Consider the following 25480-nt stretch of genomic DNA (forward strand, 5'->3'; position numbering starts at 1 on the left):
AAAACAGATCAAAGTACAACGTACCATATAGAATTAAAACTCCAAACTTCAAATTAATCAGATCAGAGTAAAACTTAATATGTACATTTAGAACTACTTACTGCAAATTCCAACACCTCTTTCAACATATAACCTTAGAAGGCGAGTCAAGGCCAGGCTCTTTACAATAATCCAACCTGAACTTCAGTATGGAATTCAATCATGCTGAATGTTGAATAAGGTTTCTGATCAGTGAGCCGCGTGTGTGCGCTGAATAATCTATCAGTGCAATCCCATCAACGCATCCAAGCCGGTGGCGTTGGCTCGGAGGAATGGTCACGAGAACGAGCGCTTCAACGTATTAAATAAATCTTATTATCTCAGGACTTTGACGATACAGAATTTTCAAGATCTGATTACACGACTTAGAAAGTCACACATCGAATTTCTCAAGAGATTGCAAGCGCCTCGAATCGGTGAGTCAGTATCATTTTCTAAAGGCTACATCGATCCTGTAAGTGATTATATATTATATATTAGGTGAAAATAGTGACATCTAATTTGCCTGGCTGCACGAGATACGCGTTAAGGAATCATTTTCTAAGTCGATTACGGAGAGCCCTTCACGCGTAAATGAACGATGCGTTCGTTAAATCGTTTTTGATAAACTGCAGTTCAATTATTTATTATAACTATTAATTATTATTTGTAAAAATAATAGTTACATTTTTAGTATAATATTTCGTAGACATTAGATGTACGGATGTAGATGTATGAATGTACATATGCGGATGGACACAATCCTGATGGTGTCTCCTGCTTGCTAAAGGCTGATGATATCGCTGCAGCATTTGGCTCTGTCCTTGCCAACGCCAGGCTCCTGCCCGAGAGTTTGCACTAATTTGTTTGAAGTCAAGAAATGGGACCATCGAGGCCTTGTCTGGTCGAAATAGCAAGACAATATCAGCGGATTCAGATCTCATTCCTTTGACCCATTGGACCAAGAGCAGGTGTTCGATGTTACTTCATTTCATAAATTAAACTCATCAACAACAGTGACCATCTTTGAATAAAATGGGGTGGGCAATAGACTCGTGTTAACCCAAGTTTGTTAGCTTCTATCAGATAAACTTCTGGCTGCGTTATACACGCGACGTGCATGTGAAAATTATAATTTACGAATTATGCATAGAGATACCAGAGCCATATTTCTTTTCCGTTAACATCGCATCAATAAGTCCAGTGTCACACGAAAGCGTATTATAACTTTGTCTGTTTTCACCAAAACCCCCATATAGGACGTACGGATTGCATCGCAGATGCTGCTGTTATAAACTCATGCACCTCGATAGAGCTGCCGTGCAGTTGCACCGTTCATACAATTGGCATATTAGACATAAAAAGTGAAACAAAAATTACCCCGCAACCCAGCACCACGTACCAACGCCCAGCACAAAGTTACACAGCAACCCTGCACCGTGTACCTTAGCTCAGCACCATGCATCACTGTCCAGCTCGTCGTTACACAGCAACCCAGCACCGCGTAAATCACCGTGCACACAGCCCAGCACAGTACACCACAGCAAAACACCATGCACCACGTACAGCCCATCACCGTACACCACAGCCCATCACCGTACACCACAGCCCATCACCGTACACCACAGCCCATCACCGTACACCACAGCCCAGCACAGTACACCACAGCAAAACACTATGCACCACGTACAGCCCATCACCGTACACCACAGCCCATCACCGTACACCACAGCCCATCACCGTACACCACAGCCCATCACCGTACACCACAGCCCATCACCGTACACCACAGCCCATCACCGTACACCACAGCCCAGCACAGTACACCACAGCAAAACACTATGCACCACGTACAGCCCATCACCGTACACCACAGCCCATCACCGTACACAACAGCCCAGCACAGTACACCACAGCCCAGCACATTGCACCACAGCAAAACACCATGCACCACTGTCCATCACCGTATACCACAGCCCAGCACAGTACACCACAGAAAAACACCCTGCACCACTGTCCATCACCGTATACCACAGCCCAGCACAGTACACCACAGCAAAACACCCTGCACCACTGTCCATCACCGTATACCACAGCCCAGCACAGTACACCACAGAAAAACACCCTGCACCACTGTCCATCACCGTATACCACAGCCCAGCACAGTACACCACAGAAAAACACCCTGCACCACTGTCCATCACCGTACACCACAGTTCAGCACAGTACACCACAGCAAAACACCATGCACCACGTACAGCCCATCACCGTACACCACAGCCCATCACCGTTCACCAAAGCCCAGCACCGCGCACGCACCACACTCCCTCCCTCACGAGCTCCCCGTTACCAGGCCAATTACCTTGACGCTCGTCAGTAATGGCTTCGCCCCCGGCGTTTGAATTGCTCTTCACTATAACTCGTGAGCCGCTGCCTCAGCGCAACAGGCATCAATATAAACGATATCCTAGTGATTGAGGCGTCGGGTGTAGTCAGCTTGATGGAATCTGACTTCGCCGCCGCTACTCAAAGTATTAATGCTCTATTCAAAGAATGAATTTCTTCTAATAATATCTAATTCTTCCAATCTCATGAAACCCAAAAACTTTCATTCAATCGGAATCATTTGAGAGTAAATATATGCATTTTTCACTAAATGTCAACATAACAATGACGCTGGCTTGCTAAAAATTATCAAAATATCTTAATTGACATTTTCGTTCGCATTGTCCTCCAATATGCCACAATGACAATGATTGATGAACAGTGCAAACAAGGCCAATTGTTTTCCAGCAGCAAGAGATATATTAAACTATTAGGTCATGAGACTTGATGCAACGCATCATTTATATTAATTATACATAACGCATGGTACCAGTTTTTGGCTTCCTGAAATATATAATTTAATTATAATTTACAGCATTTAGTTTATATGTTTAAAATTTCCAGCTTTTTCCGCTTATCGTTTCAGCGCCCATCAGAAATTAAGTGAACTTCAAGCAGCGTTTTGTAGCTCCCACCCGAAATTATCATTTCATCTAGCCTAGTATGGATGTAAATTACTTTTTCACCTAATCAGAGTTTATCATCGCTCACCTGAAATTCTATTCTCATGTAACCGAGTTTTATATCGCTTTGCGCACACCAGAATTTCCTTCAGGATTTAGCCACAATATGCAGCGCTCCCCACAAATTCACGCAAGCAATTTTGCAGTGGAGAGCAACGGCCACAACTTGCCTTGGTCCTATAACTGACACAAACCCATAAAGATCAATTACCCACGGAACTAATTCTTCGACGCCAATGGAACCCCGCAGCGTGGATTTCACCTCGGAGTTCAATGGCAATGGAGAACGATGGCCCCAAAGTGTCAGTGTTTTCAGACCTGCGCGACAACTGAGCGAAAGTTGTCGCGTATATAAACAACTCGTGGCAGAAAAGCTTTCTTTGTATTCATTAATAACCATTGTCGTGAAAAGGCAGGTTTAAATGTGACTCTCTTTCTCTGCTTGCATACGGTGACAATCTAAATTTACTAAGAGATATGAATGTATAATAAACGAAAAAATGGCTCGTGGCAAAACTATCCATAAGAAAAAGTAAATTAACGATATTTTGTGGAACTGTTGCGAGTAAAAGATTGAAAGATAAGTGCGTGCAACGTGATGACGTGAAAAACAAAGCTCATTTCAAAGTTATTCCAGTAACTATTTCTATCCTTTATTTGCAATCAAGCGAGAGCTCGCGTGTTTAAAAAAACTCAAGCAAAATGAGACTTTGTTTAATTATAAAAGTGATCTTTTCTGACCAGCAATATCTTCCTGAAACGGTTAATTCCATTTAACAGCAGTAATTACTTGAACATTTACTTAAAGCCGCACCTGCAAACTACAGTGTACGGATAACTCGGCTTATGGAGAAATCATTAGAGTCACATAAATCTACGGACTTAGGCACGAATATTTGAGTTACTCTCATTACTCACAACCGTCAACTAATGCCAGTCACAAATGGGCCGATGATATCTGAAATTAACGTTTACTTTCTGCTACTATTAGTTAGCAGTATTAGTTATCAATATTCAAATAATACTCAGAAGACATATTAATGCAAAATAGTAGACAAACTTTTTAGCGCACTTTCGCATTTATGGAAAAAATGCACTATTGTGCGCGTCATGTCTGTTCATCTGTCTGTCAGTCTGTCTGTCCGTCCGTCCGTGACTTCACGTTTCCGTCGACGAGAAAATAAGGCAGACTCATCTGTAAACAAAGTAACAGCTGGCAAGATACTGGCCATCACTGGATACGCCCTCAGTGATTTTCATTTAGGGTTTGACTGCCTTTGTCTCTGAGGAGCTTGCACGTGACAGGTTCAGACAAAGGCTGTGTTTTGCCGTGAGTGCACAGGCTTTGTTGAAGTGCAGAAGCGAGTCGGATACAAAAAGTGGATGAAGAAAAATTTAGTGTCTAGCTTTTAAATATCGAAGACCCCAAAAGACCTACAAAGACCTTCTTTGAGACCCTCTGAAGTAAAAATTCTACATTGATTGGTCGGGCAGATTTTATTGCCGTATTTGGTGAAACTGAGGAAACAGTTCTTTTCAATATGACCACTTTAATGACCAGCTAAATGTACAAATAGTCAGACTAGCTTCACATGGACAGAAGAAAAATGTACCTCTTAATACATGCCAATGAAGAACTAAACATACGGTCTTGACAACAACTTCTCAAAAAGTCCTAATTGAAAGTCCAGCCCCACAATAGACACCAAACGTCAATGCCTTTTTAGTTAAAACAGCACTATATTAGCCCTCCACTTCAAAAATATTATTAAATTCTTATTCCTCAGTAGGATTCCAATCGAGGCCTAGGTCAGGAATAAGCATTTATGATAATATGGTTTCAGCTAAACAAATTTGACTTCGATGTCATATAATAGCTGTTATTTCATGGCGATGAGGTTACACAGACATGCTAATATTTTTAAACAGCAGCCAATTGTTCACAACTAAGTGAAAGTTGTTACTTACTGTACATAATTGTTCTCTTATGAAAGTAAGCGGCATCCCGGCGCTGAGACAGCGTAAAGACCCAATTCATAGGAAATTTATTTTGAGCATTCAAATTTTTAGGACGCAATTATTGCCGTATAATATGAGAGCTGGCTTATCGTAGATTTGTAGTGCTGGCTGCGGTGATATCATAATGCTTGTCATAATGCTCATGGTTGTTACAAACACTTGATGCGAAATTAATAAGCGCCAAAATTGCATTGTTATCGCCCAATATCTGTAGAGGTACCGCTTACCACTAAATAGGTACCAGCTACAGTTCAACATATCAAACAGTAATATGCATTAATATCCTTTATTTTACTCAATGCGATAATAATTGGTGCACTTAGTTATTTTGCAGTTAGTATCTAACGGTCAGGTGGATGCCATGTGACACAACGGTCAGGTAGACACATGTCAGGTGGATGACATATGTGTCTACTGTTACAAGTCACCACCAGATTACCTCGTATTAATTAAGCAGTGAAGTGAAATCTACAGGTCCTAACAAAAATTGTTCATATCTCCAAAAGTTTTCATGATCCATCTGGAACACCTAACACACGAGTACGCAAATCTAGAAAAAATATAACTCAGTACCCACTGCAGTGAGTGACAAAGAGCGCATTTTCTCGTCGACGAAAACGTGAAGTCACAGACGGACAGACAGACGGACGGACATGACGAGCACAATAGGGCATTTTTTCCATAAATGAGAAAATGCGTTAAAAACACAATGAATTGCAAAATCCGGTGTGCTGACAATCCACGAACAGCTGACAATTGAGGGATATTTTATTTAATAATGAATAATAATCCAGTAATTATTAAAAACAAATTTTGCCTCTAATAATAGCTTCAGTGTGATGTGAATGTCATTGATTTCATGAGGTCAGGACAACACATCATGTTTGGTAGATGGACAGGATAACACAAGATTGAAGATTATGAAGCTTCCAAGCCTCAGTTATCGACGTCTGCGTGGGGAACTCATTGAAGTATACAAGTATACTCATGGTCTATACAAGGTCCCCGAAGGATTACTGGAATTTGAAACAAGAATGTTCAGATTTGAAATGCCTAGCACCTTATCGAACCCGGTGGAAGTCTAGTAGCTACTTCAAACTATCGCCAGTCATGAAAAGATCCGGTCAAATGACACGATTTTAGATCTTCTGTGAACAAGGCACGAAAAGAAAAAGAATCGGCGACAGGCCACATCAGGCCTACACTTCAGCGCCGACATCACTATGTTATGTAACTTATGTTATGTTATGAGCGTGCGATTCGAAGCGCGTTTACACACCTGTATGAACACCGTATGACCAATTATATCTGATATACATGTACGTATATGATAGGCCTGATGATATTATACATGTATGTGATAGGTCTGATAATAAACATGTATGTGAAGTCGATAAACATTTGCACTCCGCTTGTTACGAGCGGTGAATTCCCCACGCCGATGACAGTTCCTTGGGCCGCGCCGAACAATATCTTTTGGGACAATCTTTAATGCTTGTCGATGTGATTAATAATATACACAGAAAAATATTATAATAAACACATAAGATGCGTAAATAATAATTCAAAGGAACAGGCACACGACAGACAGGCTTTGTTTATAGTGCAAGGTTAAAACCGCGTATTTATCGCGTAAGGTTAATGTTAAGCAGCTGTGCGTTAAGCCCATATAATTTGAGCATTTAAATTATTGTGAGAAGAAACAAATTTTCGATTTCAGTACAAGTTCTTTATTTAGAATGTCCTTCAGCTCATGCGGAAAGTTGATTGGTTATAATTACAAGGTTTATATTAACAAGGTTTTCCTAAGAACCTTGATTCAATCCGTATAATCCTTTGCTTATCAATACAAAATAAAATAACTTTTTGTATTTATTAATTTTTTAGATAAGTCTTGAGAAAACGTAGTAGGACTCACAATGCATGCGATTATTTTTCAAATACGAGGAATTGCCTTTCGACGAAATTTAGTTCATAGTCTCGACTATATTCTCAGGGTCCAGTTGTACCGCACGCAAGAGAGAAGCACCAAGCGGACCTCCACCTACCACAGCTGGGAGTCAACTACACCTGTGTCCTGACCGCAGCCTGTCGCCGCTCCTGATTGACAAAAAAAAAATTCTTTGCGTCTGGCGAAAAATTTTGGCAACAGCATCTTCCCTGCAATTAAAGTGAACTAAATTTAGGATAGACTAAGGCAGTGGACGTTTTGTTCATAATGTGAATGATTTTTATTGGATATACTCCTACATCAAAATTCACTATGGCCCAGCACAGATAACTATAAATTTTTTATTTTCATAATTTTTACCCATTTTGAGGGACTGAAAGTCGATAATTAGATGTATATTTATTGATAAGATTGGTGATTTTTACCAGTCACGCTAGCTAGACATTCTATTGCATGTTGAAAATACCAGTGTTTAGGTGTAAGTCTTGCATTTGAACACAAACACTATTCGCTCGTTCACTTCCCATCACTGTTCCATAATGATACGCGCGTAGCGAGCCAGTCAAGCCTGACGTGCCAGTCAAGATTTGGTCGATTTCTGAAAAAAATATAGTTGATTTTTAACAGAATTCATTAATCTTCAAGTCGACAGGCGAAATAACAAATATTATAACGGAAAATTTATTTTAGAATAGAATAGAAGTGTCGGCACTGAAGAAATAGGCCCATGGCCTGTTGCCGATTCTTGTTCATAGAATATAATAGAAGTGTCGGCACTGAAGAAATAGGCCCATGGCCTGTTGCCGATTCTTGTATCTTTCGTGACTTGAATCCACAAGGGATCCAGCCTTTGTAACCCGATCTTTCCATAAACGATCTTTCCATAACTGACGATTGATTGAGATAGCTGCTGGACTTATTGCCTGGTCCGTAATTTGCTAGGCATTTTAAGACTGAACATATGCTCCTGCATAGCTTCGTCTGGACTTATTGCCTGGTCCGTAATTTGCTAGGCATTTTAAGACTGAACATATGCTCCTGCATAGCTTCGTCTAGTCTGTTTTTGAAGATGTTCATACTCGGAGCGTCAACGATGCTATCAGGGAGGCTGTTACACATGTCGGTGACTCGAAGCGAGAAGAAATACCGAATCTTCCAGAATTTCCAGGAATCAATAATATACTTGTTAATTCAGAATTAAAAATACCAATCGCTTTAAAACATTTCTAGATGGTTTTTATCACACTGATAAGCATTTCTTCACGTTGCACAGTTTAAAAATTGTGCTGCTTAAAAAGTCAATTTTTTTTGGGCCATCGAGATTAGTAGGTTTTACTTCGTTCTCTCTCAAAACTCGTTCGGTAATATTGGTAACTTAGAAAATTTAGATTAAACCAATCAAAAGGCCAAATCTAATTTCACATCAAAATAGACGAGTAAATAACACATTGAACCTCGGTCGCCCAGCTCCAGACTTAATTCATGCAGAAATATGCATAAAAAAATTCTGAAACCAGTACAAGAAAGAATAAATAATTATAAGATGTATATAATCGTTGTTTTTTAAACTTTGCGTGTTGGAAGATTAAATAGCTGATGAATAATTATTAAATGCGACCACAGCGTTAATGTTTTTCATAATTCAAATTTAGGCATCAAATTTTTAATTACAACTGTCTAACTTCAATTTAATTCTCAAAAATCAGTTTCATCGAGCTACAATAAATAATTAAAAGGATATTGCTTTTTGAGAAAATGAGGAAAGAGTGTTAATAACGTTGTCCGAATCAAAATTATAATTGCGATACTAACATTTTAATTTTTTTGCCTTGTAGTAGGTGACTATATGTACGGAATGATGATCATATAATTGGTGACGAACAGAGGCATGATGTATTCATATATATAGCGGTTTCAGTGTTTATTAGGCCGTTGGCCTGTCGCCGATTCTTAACATCACAGAACATTCACAGCATGCTGCGGTCTCGAACTCTCACCTCACTGCTCTTATTCTGTTGTGCTTAACCGCCCGGCTTCCTTGCCGATTCTGAATCGAAAAGAGCTGGGATCGAACCCGCACCTCTCTGCTGCAATCTTGGTACTCTGAACTTTAACTTCTAAGTCACCCTGCCCTGAACGTAGCCTCATACGCAAACTGGGGGCCGTGGTGTATATTTTTCAGAGGAGACCTAATTGTGATTGTGACCATATATCATATGTTAACTTTCCCACGAAAGGTATGGTATATTCTTATAACTTCTACGATTCTATCGTAAATATGTAATAATAGTGTAATCTGATCACTAATTTGTCACATAACATAACATAACATAACATAACATAACATATAGTGATGTCGGTGCTGAAGAGTAGGCCTGATGTGGCCTGTCGCCGATTCTTGCACTTTTCGTGACTTTTTCACTGAAGATCTAAAATCGTGTCATTTGACCGGATCTTTTCAAGACTGACGATAGTTTGAAATAGCTACGAGTTTTCCACCGGGTTCGATATGGTGCTAGGCATTTCAAGTTTAAACATATATTGTTCCATAGCTTTTTCTAGTCTGTTCTTGAACGCGTTTATATACTCGGAGCGCCAACGATGTAATCACGAAGGCTGTTCCACATAATAATAATAACAATACTAATAATAGCGGTTTCAGCGTTAATTAGGCCGTAGGCCTGTCGCCGATTCTGAACATCGCAGAACAGTCGCAGCATTTTGCGGGCTTGAACTCGCAACACACTGCTACAATTCTGCTGTGCTTAACTGCCTGGCCTTCTTGCCGATTCTGACCAGAAACTGGCGCACAGAGCTGGGATCGAACGCGCGCCTCTCTGCGCCAATCTTGGTACTCTGAACTTCAACCACTGGGCCACCCTGCCCTGTTCGTCGGTGATTCGAAGCGAGAAGAAATGTTGTCGCGTGGATAAGTTGCCACGCAGTTTTTTAGTTTATAGCCGTGGCCCCTGGTGTTGGTTCATGTTTCAAATTCTAGTAATCCTTCGGGGACCTTGTATAAACCATGACTGTACTTTTATACTATATAGGTTGGTACAAAAAGAAATGTCATTACGTCCATGGCTATTCGTTCCCATAATTAATGTCATATGACTGTTCATATTTTGAAGATAATATTGTCGTGACCAGATAGTGACAGCAGGCTCATTTCGCGGCTTATTGGTGGCTATGTAAAAGAATTTACACGTCCCATTCAGTGTCTATTGGTGTCAGAAATGGCACTTCACAACTGCGCTCTCTTTCAGACAGTTCACCGTTCGATCGGAGGCTAGGTACTTCAATAGAGGGAATGAATACCGTGGGGTGTGGAGAAGGAACATTGAAATGCTCTTTATGATTGAGATGATATCATTTCTTGTGTTGGCAGACAATACTGGAACGTACAATTACTGGCCTTTTTACAGACAGCTGTTTGATCTTATTCAGTGAATGTGTTCGTTATTTTCAGGCTACGGCTACCAACATGATGAAATAGAATAATTAAAAACTTCGTTACTGAAGGAAAGGATCTAGCGTCCTTGAGAAGTAAGGCAATGCTGGTCACTGTTTCGTTAGTACATCTTTAGCACGTCAGAATGCTCACAATAGTGACAAATGTCTCTCAAGCCATCATTAGTTTGACCCTGGATTTCACGGAACTTGTATTGATAGAAGTGTAGCACGGTTGATTAGAATGACCTTAATAATTTCCAACTTATTGTGATCTTGCTGTAAAATCTTACCTGACAGGCTTACCCATGATATTAGCTATAATATTTGTTCAAGAATCATTAATTAATTATTTTTTAAGTGGCTGAAAGAATATGGTCTATGTTAGGTACAATAAATTATTTTTCGTTCAGTGATCAAACTGTCAAACATAGGTAAATCAAATTGGTATTGGAAAATTCCTACTTGCTAATCAAATCTTTTTGCTTCAAAAATTCAAAGTGACATATTTTTAATACACGTGGACGGTGGAATCTCATTCTCATGGCTTGATCATGGACTCTTGATTGAAGTTAACTCTTCTCTTAATAATAGATGAGTCATGAGAGATTAGCCTACCTATTTATCAATTTAGGTAGTGTGATGTCTAGTGTAAAATGCTGAGAATGTCGCATTGTTCATTGTTGCAGCTTCAAAACTTTGAAGAAAGCTCTAGTCAGAGTTAAAGAAATAGATATATTTTGCAGCTATTATTATTGAAAAAAGTCAACAGCATTTCGGGTTTTACCGTTTCAGCAATGCTGTGACTGTGACTGTGAGCCAGCTGAATGTCATGGGATAATGTGGAAAAGCAAAAGATCTACTTTTCTAGCCATAACTGTCTTTTGTACCTAGCTTTGTGTTACTTCTAATATGGATTATTGGGCAAAATTGCAGGTAAAAATGATTGTTTCATCAATAATTCTCAAAAAATGATGGTGAAAATAAACTAATTCATATTTTTTGCTAAAGGAATTGAAAAACAGCAATGCTGTGAGTTGCATAGTGGCAAAGCAGAGAGTTTTTTAGACTCTCCCTCAAGTTTGTTTTTGAGTCCTACTTATAAGTGGACCAGACACCAGTAAATTATCATGGATAGCTACCAGCATTATCATACCTAAGAAATTGGTTAAAATCTTGAGTAAATGAGGAAATTAAAAATGAACAAATTCTAAAAAATCTCTGGTTTGCCAATTGCCACTGCTGTCAATCGGGCTCACAGTCACAGGGTACTAATTATGGATTGGTCATCGGTGCGGCACCAAAATTGGATGGAACAGTCCTCTGACCTCTTTTATAGCTTGAAAATGTTATACCTAGCAGCTGCTAAACTATAAACAGTTACATGACCTTCAAGTTTCAACTGTTCAACTTTTTTCTATCTATGTAGTATAAAAGGTTAAGAAATCATGTATTTACTAGGGTAAACTTGGTATATTCCAACACAATGAACACATTGAGGATGTAGCAAGAAATGAATGGCTATAAATAGATCACTGTATGTGCAACTTGAGTTCTGATTGGTTTATGGCACTCTCAAAACACCACACAACGCGCCAGCAACAATGAAACGTCACAAACTGTTGCCATATTTATTTAAAAGCCTTTAGAATTCAAACCTACAAATCCCTGAATTCTGACGCTGTGTGTGACTAAATTTGGCATATTGTGAGACTAATTCTGACAGCGCTTCAAACTCTATTAATTTGTTATTCCGGCGCCCTATGTTGGAATTCCAACACAGCTGTATCGGAATATGACACAGCTCAGAACGAGCTTAATTTAAAAATTTTAATTTTTAAATTAAGATTTTAATTAGGAGCTATTAAGCTTTTAATTAAGAAAATTTTAATTTTTGGACACAGCTCCGAGCCTCGGAACAAGCTGTGTGTGTCTCCAAGCTGTGTCGGAATTCGTTTTTATGTGTCTAAAACCGTCGCTTAACTTAATCATCTTTTAATTTATTTACCACTTGAAATCAGCAAATGCAAGTATACTTGAATAATTCCTAATATATTCACAGACTTATTTAAAAGTCTCAAACCATAATATTCTTTCTACACAAACAGTTTATCGCTATTTGGTAGAGCAAGGTCAACTATCCAAGTTTTTGACATGTTTTTCAATGTTCTCACTGGGTGACGTGCACTGTCTCTCTCTGGATCTTAACATTTTCCCGCCAGATGGCCCTGACCTAGTGTTTTGGCAATAGTATGGCCGCTGAGTATGGCGCGCAATAGTATGACATCACTATTTTGTTTTCAACCATCAACTGATGCGTGAAACTAAGCTTCATATAAAGGAAAAAAGTTGAGAAGTGTCAGAATTACTCATGATGTTGGCATATACCTCGTTTACCCTAGCTCTAAAAGTTCTCTGAATAATGTTGAAAAGTGATATTTTGAAAAAAGTAGGTACTTACTTCTGCTAAGTTGCAGTGGACAAGGTCATTGTAAATGCTCAATGGTATGTCCATGTGTACAGTAATATCACATCAACAATACAGTAATGTATGGATATGGTAATATATCAATAAAAGAAAAACATATACAAATCACAGAAAATATAATTTATTCTATATCTACATCATCTACCTACTTAGGAATAGGAGGACTTTAGAGTGCTGTCTGCAATGGAAGAGTATATTCTGCATGCTGCAAACATTTAAAATTAAGTTTTATTTCAAGTGTACTGAATTACAACATGCCCATGGGTATTTCAGGATGCTTTTCTTTTATGTCTGGCACCTTTTGAATAGCATATGGAATTTTTCAGAGATGCCATTCAATAGCCCTTGCAAAAACCTTTAAAATGAGCACAAACTTGTTTATGAAATATTTCATGGTAAGAAGTAATTGACAAAAAATGCTAAGAATTGTCTCTTATTACCCCATTTGATGGTATCCATGTCTATGTCTGCTTTAAGAAGCCCTGTCATGAGACTCTAGCGATGATGTTATATCTATGGCTATTATCAGCTTTATCAAGCCCCCTCTCATGAGATCATAATAATTCTCTTGTATCTATAGCTATTTCCAGCATTATGAAGCTCTCTCATGAAATCTATTGATGCTATTATATCCATAGCTGTTTTTCTTGAAACAGATCAACTCAATTTTTGAAATTTGGAGAATTTCTGCTAATTGTTTTAGATGAGAAGTTACAGGGTAGAGGTACTACAAATGCTCTAGGCAGTATTGAGCATTTCTTGTCTAATGAGAAAATTTGAAACAAATTGTTGGTATAGTTGAATGCAGCTGATTTTCCACTTATTTTCAGTTGAAAGAATTTAATTAATCCTTAAGTCCACAAAACAGGCTTTCCTTAAATACAAAACCATATAGGTAGATACCGGGTACCTATTTATGATTGCAATACTCAATTTTATTTATATATATATATGCCATCAAGCTTAGAAGATTTTTATTTGATTTGGTAAATATTAGTAGCAACTGATTGGGAAAATTAGTATAATATTTACCAACGATTGATGATGATATCATTGGTATTGTGATGCATGAGAATTTATTCTATATTGAAATTTTCACATTTTTTAGGTCCTAGGTGATTACTCAACCTTGCATTGAAATATAGTTACTTGAGTAAACTCTTGGCTCATGCATGGCTGAAGTTGGGGTGCGTGTTGTGAGAGGGCCAGATTGGCAGTGGGGCGACCAGGATGGGGGTGAAGGATTTTGTGGGACTGTGGTTGAAGTTGGTCGGCCAGGGTCCTCCTCAACTCCTGACAGAACTGTAGTGGTTCACTGGGACACTGGGGCTCGTACTAACTACAGAGTTGGTTACCAGAGCGCCTACGATCTGCGATTGCTGGATAATGCTCCTATTGGTAAGTTATAGTCAGATTGTGAGGGTTTCACTCTTTTACCTGTGAATTTCATTTGTAGAATCATTTACATTCCATGATTGCATTTACATGATTGCTCTTTCTTTGTGATTGCTCATAAAAAACTTTTTGTGCTCAAATTATTGATTTCACCATATGGTACCACCATATGGTTTTGTTATGTTACAGATTTCCATGAAATTGAAAGAGAATGATTCAAATTTTTAATTTTTGCAGGAGTGAAACATGCCAACCACATCTGTGATGGCTGTAAGAAGCAAGGTATTCATGGCCTGCAGTGGTCCTGCACTCGCTGTTTTGACTTTGACTTGTGCACTGAATGCTACATGGCTGATAAGCACGACACATCTCATCCATTTAAACGATTGGATAACTCAAACTGTGCTGGGTAAGCATCATATGGTGTCTCTATCATGTAACCTGAATATCAGCAGTGATTGAATATTTTCACAAATGCTGTAGGGCATTTTATAACTTACCAGCTGCACCTGTTTATTTTCAGACACCTATTTGTTGCCTTATATTAGCTGGTGTTTTTTCTTTCCAGGATTGAAGTTCCTCCCCGAAAGAACAGCACTAAAGTTCCTTTGCAAGGAATATTTGTGGGAGCCAAGGTGATGCGTGGGCCTGACTGGGACTGGGGAAATCAAGATGGAGGTGCAGGGGAGATTGGCCGTGTAACTGAAATCCGTGGTTGGGATGGTGAGAGCAGTAGATCTGTGGCAAGTGTTGTTTGGGGCTCCTCTGGCGTCAACAACGTATACAGGCTTGGGCATAAAGGCAAGGTTGACTTGAAGTGTGAACAGCCTGCAACCAATGGCTATATATACATAAAGCACCTGCCTGTGTTAGGCCGCAGCCCTGTGGTACCCCTTTCAGAACCTGCATCCTCCTCCACTGGTACTGGTGCTATTTCTCAAGCACCATTTCTCGTTGGTGAAAGAGTTAAAGTGTGTGTACCTTTAGAGCAACTTAGAGTCATGCAAGAAGGACATGGAGGCTGGAACCACAAAATGGCGGACTATATTAATCAAATAGGACTAGTGCACCGAATCACTGATAAGGGGGATGTGAGGGTTCAATATGAGGGATGCTGTACCCGCTGGACAATCCACCCCACCGCCCTGATGAGGGTAGGCAGCCTTGACGCGAGCGGTCAGCCAGCGCCTGTCGTGCACAGTTACACTCCTGGGGATCGTGTGACTGTCATCGCTGAGGAGGAGAAGGTCAAGGTCTTGCAGAAGGGACATGGAGAGTGGATTGACTACATGAAAGCAGTGAGGAATTCATGTCTTTTTTGTATAAAATTACCATGATTTTGTTAGATTGTCTGGAAAAGTGATTTCTTTCTTGGCACTTGTCTTGAAATAAAAAATGACTCTTAGTGAAGTCAAGTTTTGAATGTTCTCCCGGCTTAATTGATAGTTTTCTGGTTGATTTCCGAATAACCTGTGTTTGGCTAGGCTCTGGGCAAGACTGGGGTGGTATCAAAAGTTTATCCTGACGGCGACCTGCGCGTCAACGTAGAAGGCAGCACGTGGACTTTCAGTCCGTTGTGCGTGACGCCCATTAGCACCGCCACCGTCAATTACGATGACCGGCAGCACGGCAGACAAGGCCCTGCTTCCCACCATGGTGAGGCCTTCCTCAAGTCTTAACAATGGCTACCATTGATTTCATTTTTTATACTAACATAATTATACTCTTTAGACTGGCGTTGCTATGCTAAAAAAAATGCCCATTCCCCAATAAACTCCATGCTTGGTATCATCTGGGATGACACTTGTTATGTGGGATCCCAGTTAAACGCTTCTTATGGGACATTTGAAAATCGCATATTATTCATGGTTGTCCGGGTTCAATTCTTACCACAAATTTTCGTTGCTGCAGACACTCACCGACACAGCAGCTTGGACGACACGCCCATCAGTAACACGTCACATCAAACAAACGGCGCCGCAGCGCTCCCAGACGATAGCGCCGACCTCATGATGACGGCATCTCAAGCGGGTGCCGCAAACACCAGCACCTTCGTGACACAGCCCATGACCACAACTCTTGCTAATAAGAAGCTTGTTGACAAACTTGTTCGGGAAGCTGCTCAGGGTCACTTGTCCAACGTCAATGCCATCTTGTCACTCAATCCTGAATTGGTAATTGTTGTCTTATGAGAGATATATATCGCTTTCATTGAAGTATTGTTATTACTGAGAATAATTTCTTAATTGCGAAGAGATATAGGACATATATATAATTGATTTATAAATTTTTCATTTTTAATTAGTACTTGTTTTAAAAAAAATTTTGGGGGCATGTATATATTGAAGACCTTCGGCTCTCTGAAAAGATAATCAATGTTGACGTGATAACTTTCGTTCAATGATAGCATTCAATAATAATTTCAAGAGTTGCAACAAACTAATTGTGTTACACTTGACAGCTCGAGTGTGGGAGCAACGGCAAGACTGCGCTGCAAGTGGCGTGCCACCAAGGCCACCTGCATGTGGTGCGCCATCTGCTTGATAGAGGAGCCAAGCCTGGCACTCAGGACCAGGACGGCGACACGTCCCTGCACTACGCCTCCTTCGGGTCTGTTCCTTACAAAGCTCATGCTGCTCGTGATCGCAATGAGTGATGTAGTTTTTGCTCGGGTCATTAAAATAACAAGTTTGGTGCTAGAACATGTGAATTTGCGATGGAATTGAGAAATTAGTCAAGTTTGGTATCCCTAACCAGTTCGTTCACTTCACAAGATTCAACTATATATGCAGTAGGAGTGAAATCTAATTTGCAATAAATCTTACAAAATTCACCTCTGTTCACCAGATGCAGCTGCAAAATTCATGTTCCTGTTGCATAATTTTTAGTATAATTTCATCATGGAAAGCAAATCATGGTAATTAAGTACAAGGGCTAGATTACAAATCCAAGTTTTTCTGTTCGTGACGTGGAAAAAACGGTTATGGTACAAACTCGTAAAATTTGTCTGTTCCATCCAATATGATTGCACACCTTCTCCACGTCTGGCATGATCAATGATACTGTTTTTTACAAACTAACGAATGTCCTGCTGATAGAAACATTCCGATATTTTGGTGCAGATTTTTTTATATACTAAGACGTTTTTTGTTTGAGTTTTTCTATACAAAAACGCATATTTACCGCCATTTTTTTCAATAACGCGTTAATTTATGCAAAATAAATACCTTGGGTTACCTGAAAGTACGTACACATTAATCCATTACAGGAGTTGCGTCAACCTCCTTATCAATTTTTGTCTTGTAACACATACCCTTAATCTCCCTTGTAAATTGCTATACAGTGATTCAAATTCGGAAAATTTGCAAAATGAAGGGAACTGATTCTGGAAACGCTCTTACACCTACTGAGCAGCAGACTAATGCCAACTAGCAACAGATATGCAGACTAGTTAACAAAAATCTTGTGCGTCAGATCAACAATTATTAATTAGTTGAAGAGCAAAGCAGACCGTCGTTTGTTCATTAAAATCGCGTTGTCTGCAAGGGTCGTTATTTTGCCTAAATTGCGTTCTGAGCACCAAGCTGGTCGACTTCCGACTTCCACTGTATCAGTTTTCTGAACAATATGCTACGTATTTTTAGCGCATTTTCTCATTGATGGAAAAAATGCACTATTGTGCTCGTTATGTCTGTCCGTCTGTCCATGATTTCACATTTTCGTCGACGAGAAAAATGCGCTCTGTCACTCACTGCAGTGAGTACTGAGTTACGTATATTTTTTATATAATATGTGAAATCGGATGTTATATACTGACTATGTTAGTTACCACCAGGAACCAAGTGGAGGTACTGGAGTTGCTGCTGTGCCGTGGCTCTGCCATCAACGCCCTGAACTGCGGCCGCTGCACGGCGCTGCATGTGGCGGTCAACAAGCAACACCACGCGTGTGTGCTGCTGCTGCTACGTTGCGGGGCTGATGCTAATATTCAGGTCATATCTCGGGCTCTAATCGTTTATAATTAAATGTATTGATAAGTCCACATTGTAACTGACTATTCTATTCTTCACTGTAAAGATAAGTTTAACTGTAAATATTAGTATGAGCTAGAATATTTATAAACTGAAATATTTCACGTTGTTATGTTCTGAGAGACAAATGCTTCTATTTCACATGATTAAATTTTAATGAACTAGTTATCCATGAGTGAAGGTCTGTTAGATTGACATCAATTTTATTAGTCACTTTTTATTACTAACATCTTCAATCGTTATTAATAGCTCTACGTTATTGTTTTGGAAATAATCTAATAATAAATTTGTTAATTTGAATTGATTTATTTGAATTGATTGATCGAAATTTTAAGAACATTTTATTGACTTTACGCTAAAGAACAAGCACTTAAATCTTTGGGTCAGTTGAATCAGTGCATTTCTCTGCATAAACTTTAAAACCGTATAAAATCAGCTCGATTAGTTTTTTTTGCACCATGCTATTCCAAAGTTTAATAAAATTTAAACATACAATTTATTAAATAGGATATGAAGTTGTGGATTGGCCGTAACTTGCATTGGGAGACGAAAGTGTTGACTAAATTGCTGTGACTGCAGGACTCGTACGGCGACACAGCTCTGCACGACGCCATTGGTAAGGACAGCCTCGAGATCGTGGAAGCCCTCACTAACTGGTCTCGCCTGAACCTCACACTACGCAACAACCGAGGCTTCAACGTCCTCCATCATGCCGCTCTTAAGGGCAACAACTTGTGAGCTCTTTTTTTTAGAACTTTTTCCTCAGGGATAAGGTTAGTCGAGAGATAGATGATTGAGGAGAAACATTATCAGCCCTGTTTCACGCCAATTTATATGCAATGAACGCGTTCCTGTACAAGAAATGCCTAGTTCATTTGCTACGTACCAATAGAAGAAAGGATTTGTATTAACACTCCTTTACTGCTCTGACTGTTATAAGCATTTTGTAATTACGCTCAATGAGCTGGCTTCTTCTCACGGGTCACGATAAGCACAATTTCGGATGTAGCGTCAATACTATTATCTTACTTATGTGTCGTACGTAAGTAATACGATTATCTTACTTATGTGTCGTACTACGTTAAAGTAGATGCTTATTTTGGAGCCTTAGATGTTATTACTGAATGATTGTGATTTTCTCCTCGTAGTGCGACGGAGAAGCTAGTTTACCGAAGCCGGCAATTCGTAGACGAGCGCAAGGACGACGGCTTCGCGGCCCTGCACCTGGCGTGCCTGAACGGCCACCGCCACGTGGCAGAGACGCTGCTCACTCTGGGACGCGCTCACCCCAACCTCACCAACAACAAGCGCCAGACGCCGCTGCTGCTGGCCATAGCTCAGGTCTGCTAGTGTTTTTTTTTTGCAGACACAATAGTTCTCAAGTTATAATTATCGATATGAATATATGTAATCATTGCTATTTTTCGTACTTTTTTACAAGTTCTGCCCAGCATATTTTTTCATGGCTTCTTCAGACTGGGCAATACCTTCGTTCTGTTTGTGGTCTTGCAAAGTTCCTGGCATTGTTACGGAAATATTGAATTGGAATTTTCGTAACTATTCCCTGAACTTTCTTCAATGCTAGTCTTTTGATATGCTCAGGGACACGTGAGTTTGGTAGAGCTGTTGGTGGTTCACCACAACGCGGACGTGAACCGCGCAGATGAGGACGGCGAGACGGCGCTGCACCTCACCCTTCACAAACTCAACAACCTGTCCCAAGCTGACGCCATGGCGCCCCCACGACCTGACGACGTGCACACCACCGTCATCAACGGCCTCCTGCAGTCCCTCCCCTCGGGCTCGTCAGTCTGGCTTGCCGTTGCGTGTCTCCTCGTACGCAAGGGCGCCAGCATCTCGGCCCTAAACGCAAGAGGCGTGTCGCCACTGCAAGCTGTCAACGACCTTTCCGTCGTCCAGGTCTTTCTCTTTTTTGTTCTTTTTGTAAACTTATGTTTATGTTTTTACACTGCACCTTCTACCAAGATTTCTTGGTCTCCCATTTCATTGTGTTATATTTCTGCAACCAGATTTTTTATCGTACTAATTGGCATTGATTTTGCTACAGGGCTGACGTGATTTTGTGATAGTAGGATAACTTGAAGCAACACATATGGACTCTTATCTCTTAGGGTGTTGCAATAAACATCGAATAAAAGACTGTTCTTTTGAGTTTATGCACATAACTTTTTTGATTGAGCTGATTAGTCTATTTTATTTTTTTAAGGTTTTTATTCATCAAAGCCCGAAGGTTTTTTAAGTGTATGTATTAATTGAAGAAGTTGAAGTATTATGTTATGTTTTAACTAGAATAATAGCACGGGGAATGCTTTTTTTAAGCTCCCGTATTCGTGGCCAATATTCCATACCACCACCATAGCTGAGCTGATTTATGCATTATTAATAGTGAGCTCTAAACACTAGGCCTATGTACTATGAAGTATCTACAATACCCGATTTCCCCCACTTTTCCCTGACAATAAATATTGTTCTCACACATGTGTGTTCGGGATATAATTAAGATCAGAATTGAAACAGTGTGGAAAGTGATAAACTGTGTTGCAGGCGCTGCAGTGCCACTCCCCTGAGGTGGCTGGCGCGGGCGGTGGCAGTGACACCACAAGACTCGACCTCGACATGAAGGCGCTCGACCTCGCTGCTGAGAGCATCAGGTTCGGCCTGGCGAGGTCCTGGCAACGGCCAGAGTGTCTTGGGAGCTTATTTATCTCACCTAGTTCTAAATACTGCACAGTTCTATTATGACGCTCACTTGTTCTCGTACGATGCTTACTAGTTCGCCTATAATTCTTACTAGTTGCATTATAATGCTTGCTAGTCCCTTATTATGCTTACTATTTCTCATATGAAGCGCACTAGTTTCCTCATTATACCTACTCATTTCAACTTTTTCTTTTTTTCCATTGACGCCATCTTTTCTTCTCAAATACACGGAGATGAACTATATTAGTCCAAGTTTATATGTTATTTATAGAGCGTTGGTTCAACTGAATTATTGTCTAATCTGATTGGTCATTTTGGATTACTAATACCTCTGCAAGATTGATCCTATATTTTGATTGAAATGCAAGTTTGGTAGTACTGCTTTTCTCAGCCGTGATGAATGTGCGATAAATGAGTTTATAAGAACCTGAGATCCCGCGATATGACTGACACCCTTGAATGAAATTGTGTTGAGTTGAAAAATATGAAAGTATGCATTCGTTCCCTCTTGCACAGTAATGTTTTTTGTCTTGAAGATTATTCTGGGAGAAATATAACTGCCTACGTACGTTAGAGAGATTTGACTCACCAGCACCATGTCCAGCAGTCTGCTTACTACTTTTATCACTACGCCGTCAGTTTCCTTCAATATTCGCTCCTCAGCTCTTGTTAGTGTCATGTTGCTAACATGTTTCATTGCACAGGTCGACTGTGCTGATGGATGCTCATTGCAACATCGGAGGAGGCGAGCTTGGAGCAGCATCGTTCGGTGCTTCTTCGTACGAGAGTCAGCAGCACCCAGTGCCGCCCCACCGCAGCACGTCCCAGCCTGCTAGCCCCGCTAGGTTTAGCAGCACGACGGGCAGTCAGCCTGGAGGCTTTGGAGCGGCAGCCTCCCAGCCTGCGAGTCCAGCCCACTTGGCATTGGCTGCAGCGATGGTATGCTTATCATAATATCATTACCACAAAGAATTTTAAAATTAATTTAAGGTTGTAGTGAGGCTTATCATTGCAATTTTATTCTGCATAACAATCAGAATCAATCAATAGACACCGAAGTTTTTGCATCTCTAATCCAAAGTGAAAAATCTTGCATGATAATTTTTCCACATAATATACATCGCACATAGACATAAAATCATGAATATGGACACTTGCAGAACGACAGTAGCGGGGAACCCTGCACCATCTGCCTGGAGGCGGCAGTGTGCGTGCGCTTTGAGCCGTGCGGCCACTCGGTGACGTGCGAGGAATGCGCCGCCCGCGTCAAGAAGTGCCTCAGCTGCCACCAACTGGTCGCCAAGAAAGTTAGGCATGGTACGCAATTTTCGTAATTAGCTAAATGTTAAGAATATTTTGAGGAACGCTGATACACTTACACTGTTTTTGGCGTAGAAAGTCTGTCACTGGGTGTAATTTTGAAGCTATATCGTCATTTGTAAATGCGATAATTTTTTTAATGAAGTTCATCAATCATTTCCGGCGATCTGATTACAGAAGGCTGAGTTAAAGTATGAAATTGAATCCTTTTGTTCTTTTTTTATTCGAAATTAAGATAGAATGTTCAAGTCAGCTTAGCACGATCCTTATTTGTATCTTACAAATTGTAATCATGATTTTCTGCAGACGGCTGTGTGCTGAACTTCGGAACAAGCGTGCCGTCCTCGGAGCGCCTGCGGTACCTGGAGAGCAAGATCGCGGACATCGAGGAGGCGCACTGCTGCAGCATCTGCATGGAGCGACGGCGTGGCGTGGCCTTCCTATGTGGCCACACGGCATGTTCTGTGTGCGCTAAGACGCTCTCCACTTGTCATATGTGCCGCATGCCTATCACTAATAAAATCAATTTATATTAATAACTACAATACACTAGCACAAACAGGAACAAGAACAATCTATGATTGGTGTATTTTCTCGAATCAAGCATTGTGATTATGCTCTTTAATAACGAACACAATCATCCATAAATAATTCAAAATAAATCCGCTTTCACCAATTTCAAGTAGATAGAATTACTGTTGGTTGAAGTCCATTGGGCGAAGGAAGCTTTTAATTTTTATTACAAGAAATTAGCCTTGCGAGGATATGATAGCTCATTAAAAAATTCTTAGCATTAAATTCCTTGAAAGTCTTGCATGATTTAAACTATTTGGTGCTGCAGCTGCTCGCTCAGCTCAGAACACCAAATGCCGATCAATTTGAAACTTGGAAATTCTGTTTCTATGATTATCTCTCAATTACCTTTTAAAACTTTTGATGCTGAAAATGCCATTTTGAATATACTTGCCAATTTTCTTGTGGGTGGGATAGCCTCCTAAAAAGCGCTTTCCCATCAAATGGATCTTATTTATGGCAGCGATCACTACTGTTAAAATGTCACGCTGTTGGGTAAACGAAAAACTTCCATGTGTTCGATAAGATCAAAATCGGGCTTGTTGGTTCTATAGCCTACTGTCCTTGCTCCCTCTTCCGACCGTCTCACTTATGTTGATTCAAATTCTCCATCAAATGTGCGTTGACATAGGCACTGAGTGTAAGATTTTAGTTAAACTGATTATATTCGTATTAATAACTGTTTTTGTGAAGATAAAATTTTTCCCGCTCGAAATGTCGGTAAAATGCAAGAGTGTTTCAAGTTATCAAGGTTCATTCTTTTAATGTCTTCTAGGCTGCGTGTTACTCTTGTTCACGCGTGCAACTCGTGTTCACGTATAATTCTATACTTCGTTGTAAAAAACTTTTCTGCGCCTCTTCTTACAAGAAATTATTTAGGTATTTACTCCTCTGGGGGGTGACTTATTATTTTCGTTTAAGCGACTCAATCATTAAATTAAGAATTATTATTTTGTATACTCTACGGTCACCTGGTGACGATTCCGCACAAATATTTGCGCCAAACAAATCCACTCTTCCGCCTGTCTTCCTGAAGTTCGAACTATGGTCGTCATATGATACGTCACTGTGAGTAATTATGTGGATTGTCTTGTTGCGCTCTAATCAGCTCATATACTGTAAACTTATTTCATTTGCTTGCCGTGAATTGCTCTATCTCTGAAAAGAACTGAAAATTTTATTTTCGTTTCTGCTCGAATGCTTTTCTCATCATTTTCTTTGGCAACTTCAACGTCTATTTTTCTAAGTCCCAAGTTAGCACCGGCACAAATTGTGCTCAAAACGTGTTTTTGTATATTTCTTCACAAACTGCTCTAGTATTCATATAAATAATTTATTTGTTATTATTAAGCCACAGTAGCACACACACCTCTCCTTGCTCACTTGTATCTTACTGTACCGAAACAATCTATGAATTAACCTCAGTATCTATTACACTGATTTGGACGTATGGATTCTTCTTGAAAGAGCCCTATAAATATGTAGTTTTTACCCTGAAATGCTGATTTTTGTAAATGTGCAATACTGAGAGTACATGACAGAAGATAAAAATGTTGCGTGTGTAGTTTGGGAAGAAGTGTTCTTTTCATCCCACTTGCTTGCTTGACATCTAATTCATTGATTTAATCATTTTACCTCCGTATCAACGTAGTGTTCTGGAACAAACTTGTCGCTTCAATAGTGAATGTTTTAAGATAACTCGTATATAAGATTGAGGCGTGATTTACCCCCTCTTTCTAAAAGTCATGCGACGTATGCCTCTGCGTCGGTGATGTGAAAACACTAATTTTTTTAGGAGCTCAATTTGGAAACACTTGTTCGGTTTCATTTGAATTATTCAGTCATTTAAAGCGAGGCTCTGCCTTCGCAAACGTGTGCAATTACCTATTTAGTTACAATTGGACTGAATTTGCCTCTGTCGCTGATTCGAGTAAAGGTTGGAATATTTTTTCGTAAGGGGAAAGAGAGTTTTTAGTCATCATACTCGCCGTTGCAGTGTTAATTTTATCACGAAACGTGTAAATAAACCTGTATGTTTCTGTACATTTCTTTTAATAGATCAGAGCTGCAATAATTCCATGACACTTATAGGACGCTTTCGTTTTAAGAACGTAGCAGAAGATAACCCGATCATGCTTGATGGAGCCCTTTACTCTACCAAAGCTATTTCTTCGTAGATAGTTGAATAATGTCAAATCCTTAATTCTTAGAGCTTAGGTAACTCTATTTTTGTTCTGTTTTAATCCATGTTCATCTGTGAATTTAATTTTAAATGAAGATTTTAGCACTCCTAACTTCCAAACCGAAAAGAATGCTATTTGAAAAATTATAACAGTTCATATTACAGATCGCCTCTAACCGCCATGCATATCATAGAATACGACTGCTGCTATTTACGATTTTTTTATTTGTTTGTGCTCATTGCTTTCCTTAAATCTATTAGCTT

The 25480-nt window shown here is 39.8% G+C and overlaps 1 protein-coding gene across 1 annotated transcript; it reads left to right on the forward strand.

Moving 5' to 3' along the window:
* Positions 1-14102: 14102 nt before the first annotated feature.
* On the forward strand, positions 14103-24423 carry LOC108675045 (E3 ubiquitin-protein ligase MIB2). The gene is made up of 14 exons (XM_018163029.2): positions 14103-14392; positions 14627-14798; positions 14958-15687; positions 15874-16045; positions 16301-16563; positions 16851-16999; positions 18225-18381; positions 19000-19154; positions 19569-19761; positions 20023-20340; positions 20986-21092; positions 21846-22080; positions 22302-22458; positions 22768-24423. The coding sequence occupies exons 1-14, from the start codon at positions 14167-14169 to the stop codon at positions 22995-22997; spliced, it is 3264 nt and encodes a 1087-aa protein (XP_018018518.1). The 5' UTR covers positions 14103-14166; the 3' UTR covers positions 22998-24423.
* Positions 24424-25480: the final 1057 nt, after the last annotated feature.

This window comes from Hyalella azteca, unplaced genomic scaffold (genome assembly GCF_000764305.2).
Source record: "Hyalella azteca isolate HAZT.00-mixed unplaced genomic scaffold, Hazt_2.0.2 contig12774, whole genome shotgun sequence".
NCBI lineage: Eukaryota > Metazoa > Arthropoda > Malacostraca > Amphipoda > Hyalellidae > Hyalella > Hyalella azteca.